This window comes from Pelodiscus sinensis, chromosome 6 (genome assembly GCF_052426305.1).
Source record: "Pelodiscus sinensis isolate ZL-2025 chromosome 6, ASM5242630v1, whole genome shotgun sequence".
Lineage (NCBI taxonomy): Eukaryota > Metazoa > Chordata > Testudines > Trionychidae > Pelodiscus > Pelodiscus sinensis.
In genome coordinates this window covers 106,180,533-106,202,009 of record NC_143057.1, presented here as the reverse complement: position 1 = coordinate 106,202,009, position 21,477 = coordinate 106,180,533, and the positions used below count along the sequence as shown (strand labels likewise).

The following is a 21,477-nucleotide window of genomic DNA, read 5'->3' as shown; positions in this document are numbered from 1 at the left end:
ACATGAACTGACTGACTGTATTAGCCAGCTGCCTATACATAAATGCTGTCAATTGCACAAAGCAAACTTAAAAAATATAACTATTTTCTCTACACTGTTGCTATACTATAATGTTAATCTTCAGTATTTATACCTTGTTACTGGAGGGCTGAGGTTTACAGTTAAAGTTGCATGTCTGATACTAGGTTTGAGACTTGCGCAATGTGAATAAGGGAGAGATTTAAATATAAGGAGTAATATACCATATCAGAATAGACAAAATAATAGAAAATTCTCAACCTATTGTGACAGGTTGATTTCACTATCAGTGGTAAATTGGCCAATGGTGGGAAGATAGGAGTTACTATAGAGAACTTTTTTCTGGGTGTCTGATCGGTGAGTCTTGCCCACATACTCAGGGTTCAGCTGATCACCATATTTGGGGTCGGGAAGGAATTTTCCTCCAGGGTAGATTGGCAGAGGCCCTGGAGGTTTTTCGCCTTCCTCTGTAGCATGGGGCATGGGTCACTTGTGGGAGGATTCTCTGCATCTTGGGGTCTTTAAACCATCGTTTGAGGACTTCAGTATCTGAGATATAGGTGAGTAGCGGATGGGTGAGTTTCTGGGCCTGCATTGTGCAGGGGGTCAGACGAGATGATCATAATGGTCCCTTCTGACCTTAAAGTCTATGAGACAGTGTGGTCCTAGAAGTCCGCTTGGGTTTGTTCCCTGATGTGCTGATCATGCCACTGATACCTGCCTTCTTGCTCTCTGGTGCTGCTGGGTGATATCGCATGGTTTCCCCCAAACAAGACATGGAGTTGGGGTGACTACCCCCCCCCCCGCAGAGCAGTTCAGACACTGAACCACTTCAGCTCAGGGAGGATGCAATTCTGGAGCAGAGCACCTAGGAAACCAATCCCCAAAGGGGACCAAAACCCCCCAGATAAATTAATCTTCCTCTGTGTTTACACAGTAAACATTCATCAGGTAAGCCCTCTTTTTATCCATGAGAAAGAGATATGCACAGTGGTTGTTCCTCCCCAGGTACCTATTAATTACACTGGTCTGATAATAAACAAAGGCTATCCCTCTAAAGGTGTTTTTGTTAAGTACAAACAATAGGATTTAAGTGGTTGTAAGTGAAAACAGACAGATCAAAGTATGTTACTAAATTAAAATGAATAGAAAATGCATAGCTAATTCTAATTCACTATTAAACTTATTGCATAAAAATTCTTCCCCTAAAGAGCTGCCCTTACTTCAGGCACCTTCAAGTCAGAGACAACCTCTTTTAGTATGGCTTGGGTCTTCAACCCTCTTTGTGCTGTTCCCCAAGTCAGCTGAAGACAAAGGGCTGATACTTTCCAATTGTTTAAATGGTCTCCGCCTCTTCTGCAGAAATTTACCAGGTTAAAGATGGATCCCAGTACTAGGTGCTATGGACACATGTCTCACTAGTCCAGTCACCTTCGGAGTTACAGGAGAGACAAGGCTGTTGACAAAAGTTGTTAAGTTGATCACCAAGTCTTTAGCCTTCTTGGGCACTGGTAATGGCGCTCATTAGCACATTTAAAACTATAAACAGACTCATACTTAGTAATTCTAATTTAAAATTGCCAGGTTACATGAGACATTTTGCCCAAAGTACATCCAAGTTATACATATTTATATTCATAAGTCAATTTTCATAAAGCATGGAGGGACAGTCACACCCATTTTTTTTTTTTACAAGGGATTTGAGGAACAGTAGATTAGTTGAGAGAATTTTAAAAACCACAAATAGTCCTGCAGCACCTTGGAGACTAACAAAAAATGTAGATGGTATCATGAGCTTTCCTAGGCCCAACCCTTTTCTTCAGATGTGCAGGTTGGAAGGGAGTGCAGATAAATGGGAGAAGGCAAGGGACCCTGTTCAGCCGTCTGATTCATGCAGATGGACCCTTATAATGACCAGGAGTTCAAAATGTCAAATGAGGAGTATGAGTTATTTCAAGGGAAGGATTTTATCTCGAAATAGCGCTATTTTGAGAGGAAAAAATGGGATTATTTCAAAATAACGCCATAATGCGATTATGCAAATGAAGCTTGGGATATTTAAATCCCGAAATTGCAAATGAAGCGGGTGTCTGTATTTGCATTCCTCTGTCTCGATACCTATTTTCAGAGGGTATCTACAGTGTGCTCTCATTCTATGTTGGAAGATTGTAAATATGAAGCAAAAGCACACAGTTAGGATTATAAATATTTTGAGTCAGAGACCATGTCACTGATATGTTGAATCTTAACATGTTGTCAGTGCCTGACAAATTATAAATACATTTTAGGTTTGTTTAGATGTACAGAAATTTTGGACTATAATTACAGAGAACATCGTCATTTTTGTTAGATGAGCATATCCTTACCCTCTAGGTCGGACTTTGCATGCCACTCATTGCTTCAGTGTCTAGGAATTCGGTGGTTCCCTTATTGGGTGGATGTTGGTGGTTCAGTGTATAGAATTAACCTTGCCAGGCTATACACAAGATGCTTTTGAGTTGTATTATTTCCCACTTGGTGTACAGTTCTTATTTGAAAGGTGTTAGAAAATCTAGGAGTTGTGAGACTTAGATTTGTACTTGCAATAGTACAGGTGTGAGCATCTGTCTTAATATCTAACTTCGAAACAACTTATCTATGTTTATTTCTTGATCTAAAAGTCTGACTTGAACTTTTCCATCACATGGAATAGTCTTTTGTTTATATTTACTGTTAAAATGTTTGTTTTTATTGCATTCTGCTCACTGTTTTTGTTCAGAAATGGACCTGTTGTTAAATTTCAAGTTTTCCAAGGTAAGGGCTGTTTCTGCTAGTGCATAGGTATGTTACTTATCGTACAGTGGGACCTTGACCTCGATAGGGACCTCTGATTTTTGTAAAGCACTTTATCTGTATTGGGACTATTAACTTTACAATGAATATGATTTTTATGCACAATATTTTATTGTTTTTGTAATTGTTTAACAGCTGCTGTTAGCACAACTGTGAAGTGGCTAACTGCTTCTGCAAAGCCAGCAGAGGGAGTACAAGAGCATTTATTTTATTAGCTTCTGTATGACCAGAAATTGTGGTGCATTTTTACTTTTTTTTTTTTTTTGAGTGATTTAAATTGCGTGTTTGCTCAATTTCAGTGGACTTTAATTTATATTCCCTGTGTGAAGTGGTAATAGCACATAGATCTTTACAATCCAGAGGCTAGGCTGTACTGTTAGATTACAGTGGAGATTAAATATTTGATATAAAGTGCATGATCTCTTTTGTTTAAGTTTTAAGGGTTGAAAAATTTACACTGTGTTTTGCATGTTTTCTGCCTTATTCTTTGCTTTCTCCCTTATGTAGTCACTTAACACCTGTCCAGAGTGAGTATGAAACATTACTATTTTGATTGATTCCTGCTTTACACAGGTGTAAAATTGATTGCACAAGGCGAAAGGCACTGGAAAATCAGTCTCTAAAAAGCTATATAATTAAGTATTGCTGTGATGGTGGGCACTGAAACCATATTAGTATGCCAACATTAATTTAAGAAAATATTTTTTAAATTCTCCTGTGCAGTGATGCCTTCGTTGGCTGCTTTAGGACAGCCTTCACCATGCCTGCCTTACAGGTTCTTGCACTGTGCCTGTCACTACAGTATCTATATTAGTTTTGTAAATTGCTTTGAAGATTGTGGTAACTATCTCTGTTCCCATTGAAGTTAGTAGGAGTTTTTCAATTGACCTCAATGAGAGCAAAACTAGGACAATGCTGAGTGCTTCAGAAAATAATTCTAGAAATCCTGTGTGTTACTTAAATAACAACTTTTACAATCCTTTCTTACAGAGAGGCAGCTAGTAGTGAGAGTGAACATGGTTCAAATGAAGAATTAATTGGTCCTCCTTTGCCACCCCAAACTTCTGTACAAGGGCCTGCAGAGGATACTGATGATGAAGAAGAATTTATTGGGCCCCCACTTCCTCCGGGGTATAAGGACAGTGATGATGACGACGATGACGACGACGACGATGTACAGGAGGAAGATAATGTAAGTATTTTTTTCTAAGTAAAGCAAAATGTTTCAATATGCTTTGCAGATCTTCAGCTAACTATTCTTTGTGTATAGTGGGTACATGTACACATGAGGGTACACTGAAGTCTTCCAGGAGGTACCTCGAATCATCTAAATATTTGTCTAGTTTTATAATAGGCTACTTAAAAAGCACTAGCAAAGTCAGTACAAACTAGAATTTCATACAGACAAAATGAGAAAGTAAGCAATTTTTCATTATTAGTGTACTGTGACACCTCAAGCGTTTTTGTTCAGTTTTTGTAAGTGATTAGTTTTTAAGTGAGGTGAAACTTGGGGTATGCAAGACAAATCAGACTCCTGAAAAAGGAAAAGTGATCTGGACAGGCTGAGAGAGATTGGATCATATGGGGGTATTGTTTGTAGAATGAGATCTTTTTTGTTTGTTTTTCTAATAGCTTGTTTACCAAATCTATGTAATCTCTTGCTGTAGTTTAAGAAAAACAACCATCCACCACCTTGAATGCTATAAACATACATACATCAGTGTCAATATTCCAGAACAACCTAGCAGTACAATCCATTGTGTGTGTATATATGATAGATGGGGGAAATTAACTAAGGATATGGATTTATGTTTCAGGTCTCAAAAGGGCTATCATACACTTGGTGAGAGACTTAAAAGTTATAGAAAATTGTTTGCATCCTGTTAAATGTGCAGTATTGTATTACAGAGTCCCTTCCACTCAACACTCTTTTGATAGATTTTAATATCTTCCTTTCCTCTACCATGGGATAAAGAATGTTTTTGGTTTTTGAAAAGAGAGCTTGTGCAAGGTCATCTTTAAAAAGGAACAAATTAGGATGCTGTTGTAGGAAAAAATGAGTTTCACATGCTAAATTCAATGGCTTAATTTCTAGCTGTTCCCCCTAATGTTCATGTGATTAGTAACATGCTAGAACAGGGGTGGGCAATAATTTGTGATGGGGGACCACTCCAAGAATTTGGAAAGTGGTTGAGGGCTGCACTCCTCCATGATATTAATGGAGTAGATGCAGTGTGGGATGCAGGTTAGGTGCAGAAGGGAGCTTAGGCTAAGGGAAGGACTTTGGGTGAAGGATGCAGTTGTGACTTGGGGCACTGGACTGGGTTGAGAATTGGGGTACAGGGGACTGGGTTGTGAGCTAGGGCAGGAGAGGATTGTGATCTGGTGCATGGGATTGAGGTGCCAGATCTCGGAGGGAATGTGGGTGCAGGAGGGAGGGGAGGGGATTTGGATATGTGGAGTAGGAGTGGAGAGCAGGAGAAGGGAGGGGCTGGGGTGCTAGAGGCTACCTTTGCCCAGGAGACTTTCCAGCCAGCAGCCCATTCGTGAATCAGCCTGCCCTGCCCCCCACACAGGGTGCAGCCGTGTACTCTGTGAATAACTATGAGCCTCTTGTGCCTGTAATTGAAACAGGCAACTCCTGTTGGCCAGTTTCTGGCTACAAGCCAGCCAGTGAGATTGTCCTGGGGGCGGGAGTAGTTGCTAAAGCTTCCCCCATCCCTCCAGGCTCCGTTTTTTCAAGGGAAACCGCCCAGCAGCTACATTCCTGAGCAGCATGTGGTTGGGGTGAGGCAAGCAGGGAGCCTGCCTGGGATTCACCACAGTGTCCGCGGGCTGGATCCAGTGGGCTTGGCAGGCCTGCACTAGAAGCAACTAATAACTGCAAAATCACTTCTCCATCTATTTATATTTTAGTATTGTTTACTTATTGAAGCATTGACTATGATCCTTTCCCAAATATGGGGCACATAATCAGAGAGAATAATTTTGCCAAAAATGTTTTGGAAGGGGGAAAAATACCACTGCAAATATGTGTGATTTTTTTTTTAATCCAAATAAATAACAGAACAGCTTGTTCCAGTCTGGAAGGGACTGGTAAATTGTGGATTAGAGAAAAACAGAGCTTGTCTTTTGTTTGCTTTTAAATATCAAGAGAATGAATATTGCACATGTTCTGTTGACAGAGAATTATTGTTGTATAATCAATTGGTGGTTTGCTCCTCCTCCTTTTTCAAACCTTCTTAGCCTGGAGATAATGTGACATTTTTTATATTGTTTGCTAGCAGCCATAACACAGAATACTGTGAAAATAGTTTCATTTGTGACGTTTTGGTTCTTTTGCCTATATAAAACCTAGTTGTACAAAAATGTTAGAAAAATAAACAAACTGCCCTTCCCCCATAATTGTTTTGTTTTTTATTTGGTGGGGGGGGGGGGCAAATAATGTTCAGTGTCAGTTGCTCTTATGTAAGTATTGAAAAACTCTCCTAATTTGGGTTTATGGAGTAAGCCTGATTGTTTCTGTGGGGTATGTGGTTTGTCTGTCCCCCTTCCTCCTTTGCACTGCAGAATCAGAAGGGATCTAGCATCCTAAATTGTGGATCCTCATGTTCTGAGGACCAGATGGATAGGTTTTTTTAATCCTCTCTCTGAACATCTTCCCTGCTCACATGGGAGCAGAAGAAATGCTTCCATGAGTCCACTGCTGGTTGCTGCCCCTAAAATTTCTTGCTGTGGTGGCCCCATACTGATAAAAAACTGGCTTAAGTTAACTTCAGGTTCTGTGTTGACCTCAGTTAGGAATCCCCGTGGTTTTGAGGTTGAATGATGTTGAGGGTGAGACATCCCACTGCCCATACCAGCAGAGATCAATTGCTATAGAAAGTGCTATGTTGTCGTCGTCTTTTTCCATTTTCTTCTTGATTTGATGCTTTTTGCTGCTTGTCCTTAGACTAATTTTTTCAGATATTCTTTGATTAGCAATTTCATCCATAAACTCCTGAGCCAAGAGATATGTAGAATTATATTTACTGTCTGTTAAACTATTAAAGTTTGACACACATGAAAAATTCCTGCACATTCTTGGAATCTGAACATCAAATTATGAACTATTAAGGAACCCTAGTATGAGAACAAACACACATTAAAGTATGTCCCAGATTCTAATCATATTAAGAAAATAAAATACAAATTGCAACTTTCATAAAAAAGAAACTTGACAAACATGTATATTGATCACTGGTAACAGTGCTAGTAACCACTGTAAAAAGGGAAATTCTAAAAACTGTCATGCGACTTTCTTCTCTGCCTCCCTTGTTCCACTTCTCTCCAGTGGCCAAGGGCCAGAACCCGAGAGAAGGGTTTTGGGTAGAGGGTCCATTTATTCAGTGTGCTGAAAGGCAAGATGGTGGAGCCAGAGTTCTGCTGACCACTTCCTTGGTGGTATGGCTGCCACCCAGTGGATACTCTACAACACAGCTCTCCCCTGCAGGTTTCCTGCCCTCAGTGGCTGCTCACATGACGTGTGTTTCCAAACAGTAGCCCCTACCTTTGCATGTTATAGAAAACAGTCCTTTTCCCAGTTGTCCTGACACAATGAAACCCTGATCTTGCTTTAACTTAGAAAATTAACATACAAAATTTGGTGGCCTGAGCTTTTACCGTTTAGGAGGAATTCTTGAGCAAATGGACTTGAAGACAAACTGACATGCAGACAGATGCACTCTAAGATACCCTGGACAGGCCACCAGGATACAGATATGGGATTGTTACATCAGAGCTAATTCAATCAGGGTGGATGTAGATAAAAAGAAGAAAATATCTGAAGTGGTTAGGTCATATGATGGTGTCACTAGGGTAGAGGTGTAGACAGAGCTGGTAATGGAGTTTGTTGCAGGGATTAATATCTGGGTTCATGTTTCTCTGCTGGGGTATGTGTTTGGATGGTTGTCTGTAAGCGAGGGACTGGGGTGCCTCCCAAGCAAGGGATTATAATCTAGGCTAGGCTGTGAAAGCAGGGGGATCATAATCTAGGATAAGATGTAGATCCTTGATATGTTGGAGAGGTTTTCACTGAGGGCTGCAGCTAGTGGCCAGTGGCATTTTGTTGCTTTCTTGGTTGGGACCGTGTAACTGTTTGGATATGTGAGTTTTGAGCTCTGAATACAATATCTTTTTACCTTGTCTCCGTAGGAAAATGGAAAGCCTGCTTAGTTAAATACTTGCTGTGGTACTGTAAATACCATAAGAATGGTAAAGGGGAAACAATGTACAGGCAGTCCCCGGGTTACATGGATCTGACTTACATCGGATCCCTACTTACAAATGGGTGAGGCAACCCCGCAGTAGCAGCTTCCCCCCAGCAGACCAGGGAGATGCAGAGCGGCTTTTCTCAGCAGACACCTCAGCTTGAGAATAAAGGATTGAGGAAAGTGAGGTGTGGGAGAATAAAACTGAGCTCTGGAGAAATGTTTGGCTAGAGTTTCCCCAACAATATGTACCAGTTCTGACTTACATACAAATTCAACTTAAGAACAAACCTGCAGTCCCTATCTTGTACGTAACCCGGGGACTGCCTGTATTGAAACAGCAGACTTTACTTTTCAAATGTGATCTTTCTCTGTTTGTCCGTTTGCTGGGTGGTAATCTGACGTTCTAGAAATTTGCGTATATTGATGCTCCCTATTGATTTAGACTCATAGACTTTAGGGTCAGAAGGGACCATTATGATCATCTAGTCTGACCCCCTGCACAGTACAGGCCACAGAATCTCACCCACCCCTCCTAGAATAATCCTCTCACCTATATCTCAGATATTGAAGCCTTCAAATACTTTGAAGACCACAAGATGCAGAGAATCCTCCAGCTGTGATCTGTACCCCATGCTACAGAGGAAGGCGAAAAACAGATTTAGATTGTAACAGTTCACTTGTAACTGGGAAGATTGTGTCAACCTGGATGCCTTTGGGTCCAGAGCTTCCCATTACTGGTGCTCCTGAACTTTAGCTATTTTCTTTCCTGTGACAGATATAAGGAAATATCTGTACTTTCCTGACTTTGTCGATCGACTATTGATCATGGTAAGATCCTCGAAGCCTGAGGAATAGCAGGTGTTGAAGTTGAGAACTCCCTGATCCCTTTTTCCTGATTTATACCTGAGCCAGGAGGAGGGATGTTTAGGAGAAATGCTATGAGATACTGAAGGATCGATTCAGGAATATGCTTTTTGTTTCCAAACAGATGATGGGCTCATTCTCTTTTCTACTACAATATTTTAATGCTGATGTGACTCCAATGAAAGACCATTTTCTACATTTTTGCCCTGTAGGTAGCTGTTTTCTTGATAAAGTGTAAACTTCATCCATGGCACCTCATATCTTCCATCTGTTGATAGAGCATGTGTATCAATCATAGAAACATAGGGCTAGAACCATCATTTAGTCCGTTCCCTGTGCTTACTCCTAAGGAGATTCTGTGTGGAAAAATTCAAGATTTTGCAAAATTCTTTCTGTCTAATCTATCTGTCTAATCTATCTGTCTATCTAATCTATTTTAATTTGTCAAAATAATGAAATATTATACCAGTTTTAGTTGTTTTGGTAAAAAGTCACAACAACTATTCTGCATTTCCAAAACTCATGAAAATTACATACTTGGTGGTAATACCCTGATTGTTCATTTAAATTACACGACAGAGCACCAAACAGCGCAAAAAAAAAAAGTCATTTTAAATTGCTCCAATTTTTCACACATGAAGGCTGTTCCAATGAAATCTGAAGACTATAAATGGCTCACTCAGCCATTTCCTCTCTACCAAAAGGTTGGAAAAAACTGGCATCTCAAAATGTACAAAAGTTGTCTGGGGGAAAAGCTGATTATTATTATCCATTGCAACTTGTGATTGTGAATTTTGGAAAATGAATGCTGCTAAGAAGGAAAAGTAATCATTTGATGTTGGACTGAAAATATGACAAATGCTTGTGTTTGAAATATTATTGGAAAGAAGCACATCATGTTTATGAAATTCAACCAGTGCAAACTTATTTGCTTTGGTCACATCACATCAAGTGTTGAGATGGAAGGTTACTGTGGAAGAAATGATGGTGGGTAATAATGAGGGGTGACCAGCAGAGAGACGGATAGCATGCAACATTACTGGGGAGGTCAGCTACTGAATCCTAAAAGCTAGTAATGGTTCAAAATGGCATCTGAAAATTCTGATATGATGTCACCAATATTGAGACATGAATAAATTAATTTTACTTGCTTATATGCCAAACAGAAATAATTAGAAGTACAAGTGTGTAGAGCTCTTGTTTTGAATGAACCAAAAGTAAAATTGATAACAGGTATCTGAAATATTTGCAGTTGAGATGATAAATTTAGGGAGGTTATATTGGAAGGAATAGTGCAAGTGGCATGTAGTTGCATTTCCTTTCAAAAACAAGTTTTCACAGACTTTTCAATTAATAAATTTATATTAAACCACTGGGATTCTGCAGGTTTGTCCAGTTCTGTCCTTAGAGAGCAGTTTTCTTGGCTGTCAGAATGTCTGCTGTTTGTTTCAAAGATGGGTTTTGATTTTTATGAAAGTGAGACTGCAACATATAACATTTTACAAGAGCTGCAATGACATCCCTTATTTGCAGATAGGCACTTAGAGGTGTATTGGGACTACATGTGCTTGATACACTCTCCAGATCTTAAAGTGATTATACCTAACTCTCCTTATTTTCTCAGTTTCTTTTCCTGAATTTTAAATGTTTAGTGTCATCCACTAGAAATAATTAGGATCTTGAATAATATTGTTCAATTGTATCTTGTGTGTTTGTATTCCTTCAGTTGCATTATCACTCAAGATTGATATTTGTTCAAAATTGCGGATATGTAACACAGTTACTCTGGAAAAAGTACAGCTTTATAAAAGAAAATAAAGTAATAGAAGAATCATTAAGTTATTAATTAACTTTCCTATCCCCAAATCTTATGATTTTTGAGACGTTTAAAGCTTCCACTTGTATCTCTTTAGGTACACTTGGTGCCACTCTGAAAATTTCTGTTCTTTTTTGCTCCACCAGATATTTTCACAGAAACATGAAAATGTAGGTCCAGAAGAGATACCAAGGTGTCACTAAGACCATTCCTCTGTACTAAGACAGTAAATCTAGACCATCCCTGATAGGTTATTAAAAATATACAGTAAGAGGGGTTCTTCTTTGAGTAGTGTCCCCGTGAGTGCTCCACTGTAGGTGTCAAGCTTGTGCCAGTGCCGCAGATCAGAGGTTTGTCAGCAGTGGTCTGCTGGACCGCGCATGTGTGTTAGGCGTCTTGTGCTGTTTGCACTGTTTCTTAGAGTACGTAGTCTGTCTCCTGCTAGTTCCTCCTAACCGTCCTTGGTCACAGATGGAGTGAGCTCCTTCTCGTCAGATACTAGAAGAAATTAGATAGATAGTTGTAGTGTTAATTGTTGTAGTTTGCTTAGTATTCTCACTAGTTTTATTGTCGTTACAGGGGAGGGGGAAGCGAGACAATCGATGCTATGCTGCTTCTTTAACAAGGACAAAGGATAAATATCTGAGGAAAGAACCATGCCTGGATCACTTGGTTTTAAAAAATGTGGCACTCGCCCACACTCTTCGGACAGGCAGTCCTGCTGCATTAGGTGCCTCAGTGAGGGGTATATCCCACAAAAATGCCCTCACCGATCAAAGTTGACAGCACGAGCAAGACTAGATAGGGAGATGAGGCTTAAAATACTTTTATTTAACAAGGCATTGCAGCCTCTACAGGTTGACCTTTCCCCGCCCCGATCGTATTCTCTTAGAGCTGTCAAACACTGGGCTATCTCACCAGGTCCCTATATGGCTACTAAAAAGAGGCCCCTTCCAACTTGTTCTTACTTGCCGCCCAGAGAAAGAGAAACCAACCCATAGAATGTTGGCACCAGGGCCAATTCTACCAAAAGAATCAGCATCGGTGGCATTGATGTCATTTGTTGTATTGCTATCGGCCTCAGGGCCAGATTCTGCACATATAGTGGCACCACTGGTGCACTCGGCATGATCAGCAAACACCGGCACTGTCCTCTGCACCACAGCTGGCACTGGTGCTGACTACACCTTATGCACTACCTACAGCTCAGTCAGCATTAGAACAATCCTTGGCACCAGCGAAGGCATGCCATAAGTAATACAGGGTCATCACTCCTTCCCTCAGTCCAGAACATATCTCGTTTTCTTCAGAGCCTCTCTTCCCTTCACCAGCTCCATCGACTTCATCCGTGGACCCACCACAACATCATTCTACCATTGAATACCAGGGTTCATTAGCATGCAGTTTTCACCCCACTGTTACCACCAGCACCAGCATGCGTCCCTATCTCCAGTGCACACAAGGCACAGATCCTAGTAACCTAGATCGCCCACACTCTGTGTACACCTGCTACCATGACGACTGTAGGAGCAGGTATTCTTACAGGTGTTCATTGCCTTCCAGATGTCATTATAATCATCACTATGGTCACACCTATTACGAATACCATCGCCCTACACATCACTTCCTCTTGCTGCATTGTTCCCATTGGGGGTCACCTTGCTGATATCGATCAGACTCCAGGCATGACCATGCTAATTCCCCTACCCCTGCTGATGAGAACTCCCACTTTTACTCAAACTGTATCCCAGGCACTTCAACATTCTAAGCCTGAGGAAGGTCAACTCTCTGACCAAGAGTAACCGCAGGGGTTTCTCCAACGGATCCATCCTCATCTTCTCCCGACGAGGCAGTGTTTCCTGGAGACTCATTGCCAACCAATGCCCGCCAGCAATTTCGGACCTATTCAGATGAGTTGCCAAGAGTCAGGAGGTCCAACTCTCAGAAGTTCAAGAGAAGCAGTACCATGTGTTTAAAAAATCTGCAGTCCTCTCAAAAGTCCAAGGTTGCTTTGCCACTCGATTAGGCTATTTTAGAAGTGGCCGATGACATTTGGCAAACACAGGCCTCTGCCGCTGCAACCAACAAGATGGCAGATAAGAAATATTTCATCCCCTCGAAAGAAATTGACTTTTTATTTACATACCTGCAACCTAATTCCCTTGTGGTTGATGTGGCACAATAGAGGGCCAAGGCCCTGCAATATAAAAACAATACTAATGACAAGGACAGTAAACAGTTGGACCTCTTCGGCAGAAAAGTATATTCGTCAGCCACTCTGACCTTGAGAATGGCTAATTATGCGGCTCTCCTGGCGAATCATAACTTCGATAATTATACGAAGCTAACCACACTCATAGAACACCTCCTGGATAGCAAGAGCCAGATTCTAAAATCTGTCATACAAGAAGGGTACACCGCATCCCTGCAGTTTGCTCTCAACATCACCGACACAGCCACACAATCCACTGCAACCTCAGTAGCAATGCACAGAACCTCATGGCTTCAATCCGCAGGAATTCTCAGAGAATTACAATTGGAGATGGAAGACCTACCCTTCAGTAGACAAAAGCTATTCACAGAAAAAACCGACTAAGTCCTCCATTCCAGCAAGGACTCAAGAACTACATCAAGAACTCTGGGCATGTACACGCCACTGTGCCAACACAAATGTTATACTCCCCACCAGAGGCACAGACCTTTCCCTTATTCTGCACGCCAGCATAGGCCGTTTGACCAACAGCGTTCCAAGCAATGACCACAAATGATGCCGGCAGATCAATAAGACATCTAACCAGCAGAATAATTGGCAGCAAGTTTGACATGTTGGTCGAAGGCCTGCAAACCATTCCCCTCATTGGTCGCCGATGAGAAGAAACAAGGATGTTTCACCACCGCCTGAGACCATTTCAACAATGATGGGCCTCCATTACTACCAATTCATGGGTCCTCAAGCTAATAACATCCAGCTACTCGATCCCCTTCACCTTGCTCCCTCCGCCTTCCCCACCATCCCCTTCCCTCTTCAGTGACCCCCTCACGAGACTCTTCTAAAACGAGGTCTTGTGCCTCCTCGCCATCGGAGCAGTAGCGAGAGTACCCAAAGAGTTCAGGGGCAAAGGACTCTATTTCCCATTATTTTCTTAACCAGAAAAAGTCAGGGGGTGGATGCCAATTTTAGACCTCAGCCATCTCAACCGACACGTTCGCAAACAGAGATTCAAGATGGTGACCTTAGCATCTATCATTCCAGTGCTTGACAGCGGGGATTGGTTTGCGTCCCTCGACTTGCAGGACGTTTACGTTCATGTTACGATTCATCCAGTGCACAGATGCTTCCCAAGATTCGTTGTAGGAGTCGAGCATTACCAATACAGAGTTTTACACTTTTGGTCTGTTTTCAGTGCCCAGAGTCTTGTCAAAGACATTTGCGGTTGTAGCAGCCCATCTTCGTTGAGGTGGGATCACTATATTCCCGTGTCTAAATGTCTGTTCAAGGGGCCGTTCTTTAACGACGCGCTACAGTCTACCAACAGGACGAGAGCAACGTTCGAAGCTCTCGGTTGTATAATCAAAATCATCAATGACACCACCACAATCCTTGAAATGCATCGGCACACGCCTAGACTCTACTGCCTGAGCATACCTGCTGTTAAACAGATTTCAGGCTATCCAGGAGCTTGTACAAGTTCTCTCCACAAGCCTCACGATTTCTATTCTTACCAGTTTACAACTCATGGGGCACATGGCAGCTACCATATATGTTGTAGTGCATGCCAGGTTTCACCTGCTGTGTCTGCAGCATTGGATCACCTCGGTCTACATGCCCAGCAAACACGATGTTCACAAGAGAATCTCGGTACCACCAAAAGTGGTGAAGTCTTTAAGCTGGTGGACTGTCCCCATCAACATGTTAGCCGGCATATCTTTCTACCGACCTCAACCCACAATGCAAATTACGACCGCATCTTTCATGGGCTGGAGTGCACACCTCAATGACCATCGTGTTCAGAGGAGACCTCCCACCATAGCAACCTTCTAGACTTGAGAGCCGTTTTCAACGCATGGAAGCATTTTGTCACTCTTATCCGTGACCACACCATCAGGGTGCTTACTGACAGCATAACCATGGTTTTCTACATAAACTGACAGGGAGGAGCTTGATCATGTTCCCTGTGTGCAGAGGCAATACGCCTATGGAACTGGTGCATCCATCACCATGTAATGATTCTAGCAGCATACCTATCTGGCAAAGACAACACCACTGCCAACATACTCAGCAGGTACTTTGTCACGCACCACGAATGGGAACTACATCACCGCGTGCTACAAGACCTCTTCCACCACTGGGGCTTCCCAACCATAGACCTATTCACCACACATTGAAATGCAAAATGTCAGTACTACTGTTCTAGAGCAGGCATGGGGCCGAGATCCCTGGGAGATGCTTTTCTCCTTGACTGGAGCGATCACTTGCTCTACGGCTTTTTGTCTGACTCCCTTGACACTAAGAGTCTTAGAAGATCATCAGGGAAAACACAGCAGTAATCCTCGTAGCCCCCTTTTGGCTGTATTACACATGGCTCTCTTACCTCTTTTGCATGTCTCCTCACCCACCCTATCACCTACCCAGATGTCTTAACCTGCTGACCAGGGAACCCTGGTGCATCCTCAGCCCGACCACCTTCGCTTCACAGCATGCTTCTTAGTAGGTTCCAAGATGTGGAAATGATCTGTTTTTAGGAGGTCAAACATGTCCTGATCCATAGTAAAAGACCCGCTACTTGAACCGCTTTCTTGCACAAGTGGTGCAGTTTTTGCTCCTGGTACACAGACAACAGTCTAGATTCACCCTTTGGCCCTATCCATTGCATTCGTGACTACATCCTGCATTTAGAACAACTCAGTCTTGCACTGTCATCTCTCAAAATTCACCTTGCTGCAATCACTGCCTTCTGACAACCAGTGGAGGGCTATTGGGTGTTCGCTCACCCAGTTACTAGACAGTTCATGAAAGGACAGGCAAATCTCTACCTGCCACAGAGAATCATCCTCAACCATGAAACCTTGAGCTTGTCCTGGATGTCCTAATGTGACCTCCCTTCGAGCCTTTGGCAACCTGCCCCCTACCGCAGTTAACCATCTAAGTCGACTTTCTGTTACCAATAATGTCTGCACGCAGGGTAGAGGAGCTTTCTGCTACACCTCCCTAGACAATATTTACGAGTCGGGAGGTTATACTCCACCCTCAGCAAACCTTCCTACCAAAAATAAACTTGGATTTTCATGTCATCGAGCCTAATCCTCCCAACTTTCTATACCAAGCCACACTCCTGCTACCAAGACACATGCCTTTACATGTTAGATGTGTGTAGAGCACTGGCGTGTTATATTGATAGAACACAAACTTTCCGGAAATCCCAACGACTGGTGATTTCAGTGGCTGATCACTCTAAAGGCAAGTCAGTCTCTGCAACGCATATCAAAACTCATTTTGTGTATCGTGCATTGCTGTTCATTACAGAACAAATCGCTCTCAGGGATGCCAAAAGCCCATTATACCACAGCGATAGCAGCTTCTACAGCCTTTCTCAAGGGAGTTCCTCTACGTGACATTTTGCCGAGCTGCTGCGTGGTCCTCAAATTACACCTTTGCGAAACATTACGCTATCTTCAACTACTTCATTAGTGACTCAGCAGCTGCCTCTGCAATGCAGTCTACAGCAGTGAAACCTTAACTCCAAATCCCGCTTCCTTATGTTGGGCCATGGCTACTAAGTCACCTACAGTGGAACACTCACAGGGACACCACTCGAAGAAGAGGAGGAAGTTACCTTGTTCAGTAACGATGGTTCTTCGAGATGTGTGTCCTTGGGGTGCTTCACTACCCACCCTCCTCCCCACTTTGGTGTTTTCTCCTTTATGTTTTTCAGATACTCAGCGATTAGGAGGAACTGGTGGGAGCCAGACTGTGTTCTCTAAGAAGCGGTGTGAATGGCACAAGGCACTTAATGCACATGTACAGTCCAGCAGACCACTGCTGATGAATCTCCGATCTATGGCGCTGGGACAAGCCTGACACCTACAGTGGAGCACCCATGGGGACACATCTTGAAGAACCATAATTACTGCACAAGGTGAGTAACTTTCTCTTCCACAGTCTTCCTTCGGAGCCTGTCCCAGAATTTAACCTTTATAGTTAGATTTCCCAAATTACTAATCTCCCTTGCAGCAGATGAAACCTATTACTTCTTCTCTGACCTTCATTAGATATGGAGAACAGTTGATCACTCTTATTTTTATAATATCCCTTAATGTTTTTGAAGACTCTTCTCAAGATTCTCATCGGTCTTCTTTTCTCAGACTAAGTATGTTTAGTTCTTTATTTGATATATGAAGAAAGATTTTTTTTGTCCTCTATTTGTGATCATCTTTTCTTAAGTGTGTAGCTTAAATCTGTGTGTGGCACAAAACTGGCTCAAGCCCCCACCCAATAACCTGGGGAATTAACACAGCACCCCTGGGCACCTCTGAGAGGCAATGTTTTCCCACTCACAAGCACAGAGTCTAAGTGTAGTAAAAGTGACAAGGAGTCCTGTGGCACCTTATAGACTAACCGATGTATTGGCGCATAAGCTTTCGTGGACAAAGACCCACTTCGTCTTTGCCCACGAAAGCTTATGCTCTAATACATCTGTTAGTCTATAAGGTGCCACAGGACTCCTTGTCGCTTTTGCAGATCCAGACTAACATGGCTACCCCTCTGATGAGTGTAGAAACTTTTAATGAAAGGAAGGAAAATAACGTGGCATGAAATTGGGAAAACACCACAAACAGGATTCATAAACTATAAGCAGGGCTTGACAAATACTCTTGACTGTGGCGAGTAGATTTTACCAGCTGGCGAGTGCAGGGGTGGACTGGCCCAGTGGGCCGTTGTGACGGGCTGGCCAAAGCCCGCAGTACGGGCGGCACGGCCCTGTCCGATCCGCCGGCCGGTGGAGGAGCAGAGCGCTGCCGGGAAAGGTGAAGTGCAGCGATTCTCAGTTCCGGGCTGCCTGCGTGCAGCTCCGGAGTGAGGAGGTGGGGCGCAAGCCAGAGGGCGGGACGCCGACAGACGCCAGGATGCTGTCGTTACATGGCGTCCTGTTGTTACAGCCGGCGACCGCCGGATTAAAAAAGGCTCCAGCAACCCCTCAAAGTGGAAGGCAGAAGCCAGGTAGGGGAGGGGAAGGGGCTTGTGCTGTGCTGTGGGGAGGGAAGGGGGAGGGCAAAAATATGGGGAAGGGGCTTGTGCTGAGGGGAAGAGGTCAGGAGGAGAAGAGGGGAAAAAAAGGGGAGAAGGCAGCAAGGGACAGGGGTGGAGGAGAGACAAATGTCAGGGAGCCAAGTGCAGACAATGAGGGAAAAGGGCAGGAGGGGAGGTGTCAGTGGGAAGGGGGATGGGGGAACAGGGTGATGCTGGGAGAGGAGAAGGTAAGGGCATTGGAGGCTAGAGGGGGGAAGGAGAGGTGCTGGGAGAAGGCTTGAAAGAAGGGGTGGGCATGAGGAAGGTGGGGATGGAGCAGGGCATGAGGGAAATGGGGGCAGAAGGTTGTGAGGGGGTGGGTATTAGGGAAAAAGGAGGCAGGGTTAGTGAGGGAAGGGGGAGGCACCAGGAGGGTGCAGGTGCCAGGGGATTCTGGGAGTAAAGCAGAAGGGCAGACACCTGCAGGGGAGGGACCAGCACCGGAGGAGAGAGGTAGGGCAGGTGTGTGGAAAGGGGATGAGGAGGGGTAGCTCACATGATCAGAGTGGGGCTACTGGAGGAGTGGGCTCAGGGGGGAGAGAAGGACTGGTGGAGGGGACTCAGGAAGGCTGAGGGCAGTGAGAAGGGCAGGAGTCAGGACAGCAGAGGAGGGTGAGGGGTTGGGGGCAGCAGACACCAGGGGAGCTGCTGGAGCAAGGGGAGGAGATATGGCAGCAGAGGGAAAAGATAGAGGTTTATAAGATATTTATTAATAACTTATTAGTATTTACTGTTCTTATTCTTATTAGTAATTTATGCCATTAAAAAACACCTGGCAGGTGGGGGGGTGGCGAGTCCCTTTTTTATCTGGCGAGTAGGGTTTTCCATAATTTTTCGAGCCCTGACTATAAGTAAAAGCCCCTCCCAAGTAGGTTGAGCAGTGTTCTTTTCCTCTCTGGTTCTTAAGTCCAGCTATCTAAATGTTCCCTTCATATGCCCAACCCTTCTTAGTACCCCACTCGCAGTTGCTGTCCTTGGTCAGAGCAGACCCTACAGAGTTCACCTTCTAGCCGGGGGCTGAGGGGAAGAGTAAAGAGACATCTTACTATGCTTGTCACTCACCATTCATCTGCTGGCTGCTGCTGACTTTCTGGCTGGCTAGTACGCTTCTCTGCCACTACGCTTCCCTGCTGGTTACTCATTGTGCCGCTGCCACGCATCTGGCCATTCATCACATCTTTCCATTGCTGCCCTGCTGGTTCTATCCACTTCTTAGCTGTGGCTTCAGCCCATCAGTCTCAAATAAGGATGTTAAATAGTGTATAATTAACTAGTTGTGTAACTACATACAATGATAGTGATTACATGACAGTTCAATAGCCCCTGCAGGGTGGAGGTAGCAGCCAGTGCACTCCCAGCCCCACTCCGGGGGAACATCCTGCCACTCTATCCTGTTGCTTTTCTATCAGATGCAGCATTACAGGGTGGCAGGCAGAGCCAGTCCGCAAGGGGAGCCAGTTTAAAAACCTGCTGCTCTGCACTGCTGCCTCTGACAGGATGCTGGAGCAGCCTCTGTCCATGGGGAGCTAGCCCCTTCTCCTTCCTGCCCTGCATGCTTACATAAGTGCTGCCCTGATAGGCTTTCCCACTCCAAACTGATTTGTAACTGAAGGGTAGCAATCAGGAGTCATCCACTTCCACAAAAGCAATGGCAATACACTTCTCTACTGAGAGAGCAGCTCTCATTTGGGTGTCCTTGTCCTTGCCCTGCAGTTCAGGGGCCAACTCAGCACATAGCTCCAAGAAGGTTGCTTTATCCATCTGAAAGTTCTGTAGCCACTGGTCTTTGTCCCATCCCTGCATGACAATGCGATCTCATCATTCAGTGTTGGCTTTCCTAGTTCAAAAGTGATGCTCTACTGTGCATAGGTGCTCTGTGAAAGCCCAATGCAGTGCCACTGCTGTCCCTGTCATTCACATTGTTGTCTGCATCCAAGTTCCATCCTTTCCTATTAATTGCATAAGTAGCTCTGCTGCAGTACATGATGTCCTGAACACATTGTGGGAGAAGTGTGGGATCCGTGACTTCTCCCAGCAGATGCTGCACTTTATAGCATGGACCATTTAAGTGGTGTAAAAGTAAGCTGATAGCCCAGGATAGGCTGGGAAGCGAGGAGGTGGCTGATCGGATGTTTTTCATGTTTCCAAATGCTTAGCGCTACATTGCATATTGCTAATATGTTAATATTTCTTAGTGACTGAAGGTGACTCCGGGCACTGTGGGATGCTGACCCACTTCGCTTTGTTTTTTTTAACAACACGGGAGCTAACATTGTGGCCATGAAATGTCAACAATGGGTGGCAGAAAAACAGGTTTGGTGAATTTTTGGTTTTGGTGACTTTTACGTGTGGACAGCATTTTCATCACCAAACCTTCCCAGTGTATACATAACCTACATTGAATATGAGCAAAATACCACTTCGTCTGCTGAATAGCTAACAAAATCAAAGCAAAGATGGAGCAAACTGTATTTACATAGACACACTATCTAGAAGAGCATACCTTGTGTAATTTTTTAGATAACTCGATTTTTATTAATTTAGGAAATGAGTATTATATTTCCTGTTTCAAGCTGCAGATGCAGCAGCAGTACATTAGGAATGAGAACTAACACACACACAGTAGCCCTTAAGTTTTATTAAGCTAAATCTTAAATGTTACATAAATGTTTCACATTTGCCATTGCAGCTGTCTCCTGAGTTGCCAGCTAACAACTATCTTAAACTACTTTAAAAAAAAAATTCAGTGTTTATTAACTTTCATAGAATTATAGAATAATAGGACTGGAAGGGACCTCAAGAGGTCGAGTCCAGCCCCCCGCCCTCAAGGCAGGACCAAGCTCCACCTGACTTTAACAGACAAGTCAACATAACACTAAATGTATGATGATATTAAAATGTCTACAGCTACTCCCAGTGTCAGCTGGATTCCTAGACTGAAACAAAAACAAGTTTTCCTGCTTTTTCAACTCCCAGTTTTTCTTAGCTTTGAGTGAATAATAGCAAACAATGAAAATATTCTCTCTGTGCCTGCAGAGGAAGCTACTTCTGTGAAATGTTGGCCTAGCAACTAAAGAAACTCTGTTTCAAGATGCCTGACTGTAATGTTGTTAGATTTTCATATGAACATTCAGAACATTTTTGCACCCACCGTTTGTCCCAAATTCTGTGCAAAGTGGGCCAGAGTGAAGTATTTATTGAAAGCCTATGCTTCCCTCAGTCTGTTGATACTATCCATATGTATATAGGATTTTTTTTTAAGTTGAAGTTGTAAGTATTGGCTATTTACTTGTATTTCACGTATTTGCTTCTGGGAGAAAGCAACAGGAGTCACCCACCTATTTTGAAGAGTACTTGATGATGAACCTTGAGTGTTCACAATACAACTCTGAAGAATTCTGCTGCAA

The 21,477-nt window shown here is 43.3% G+C and overlaps 1 protein-coding gene across 2 annotated transcripts in view; it reads left to right on the top strand.

The window, feature by feature from the left end:
- Positions 1 to 21,477, top strand: part of WDR70 (WD repeat domain 70) — a 269,386-nt gene that overhangs the window by 22,205 nt on the left and 225,704 nt on the right. For both annotated transcript variants that reach the window (XM_006139468.5, XM_006139470.5), the window contains exon 5: positions 3,841 to 4,042. In XM_006139468.5, the coding sequence (XP_006139530.3) occupies positions 3,841 to 4,042 (202 nt within the window). The remainder of the gene's footprint in view (positions 1 to 3,840; positions 4,043 to 21,477) is intronic.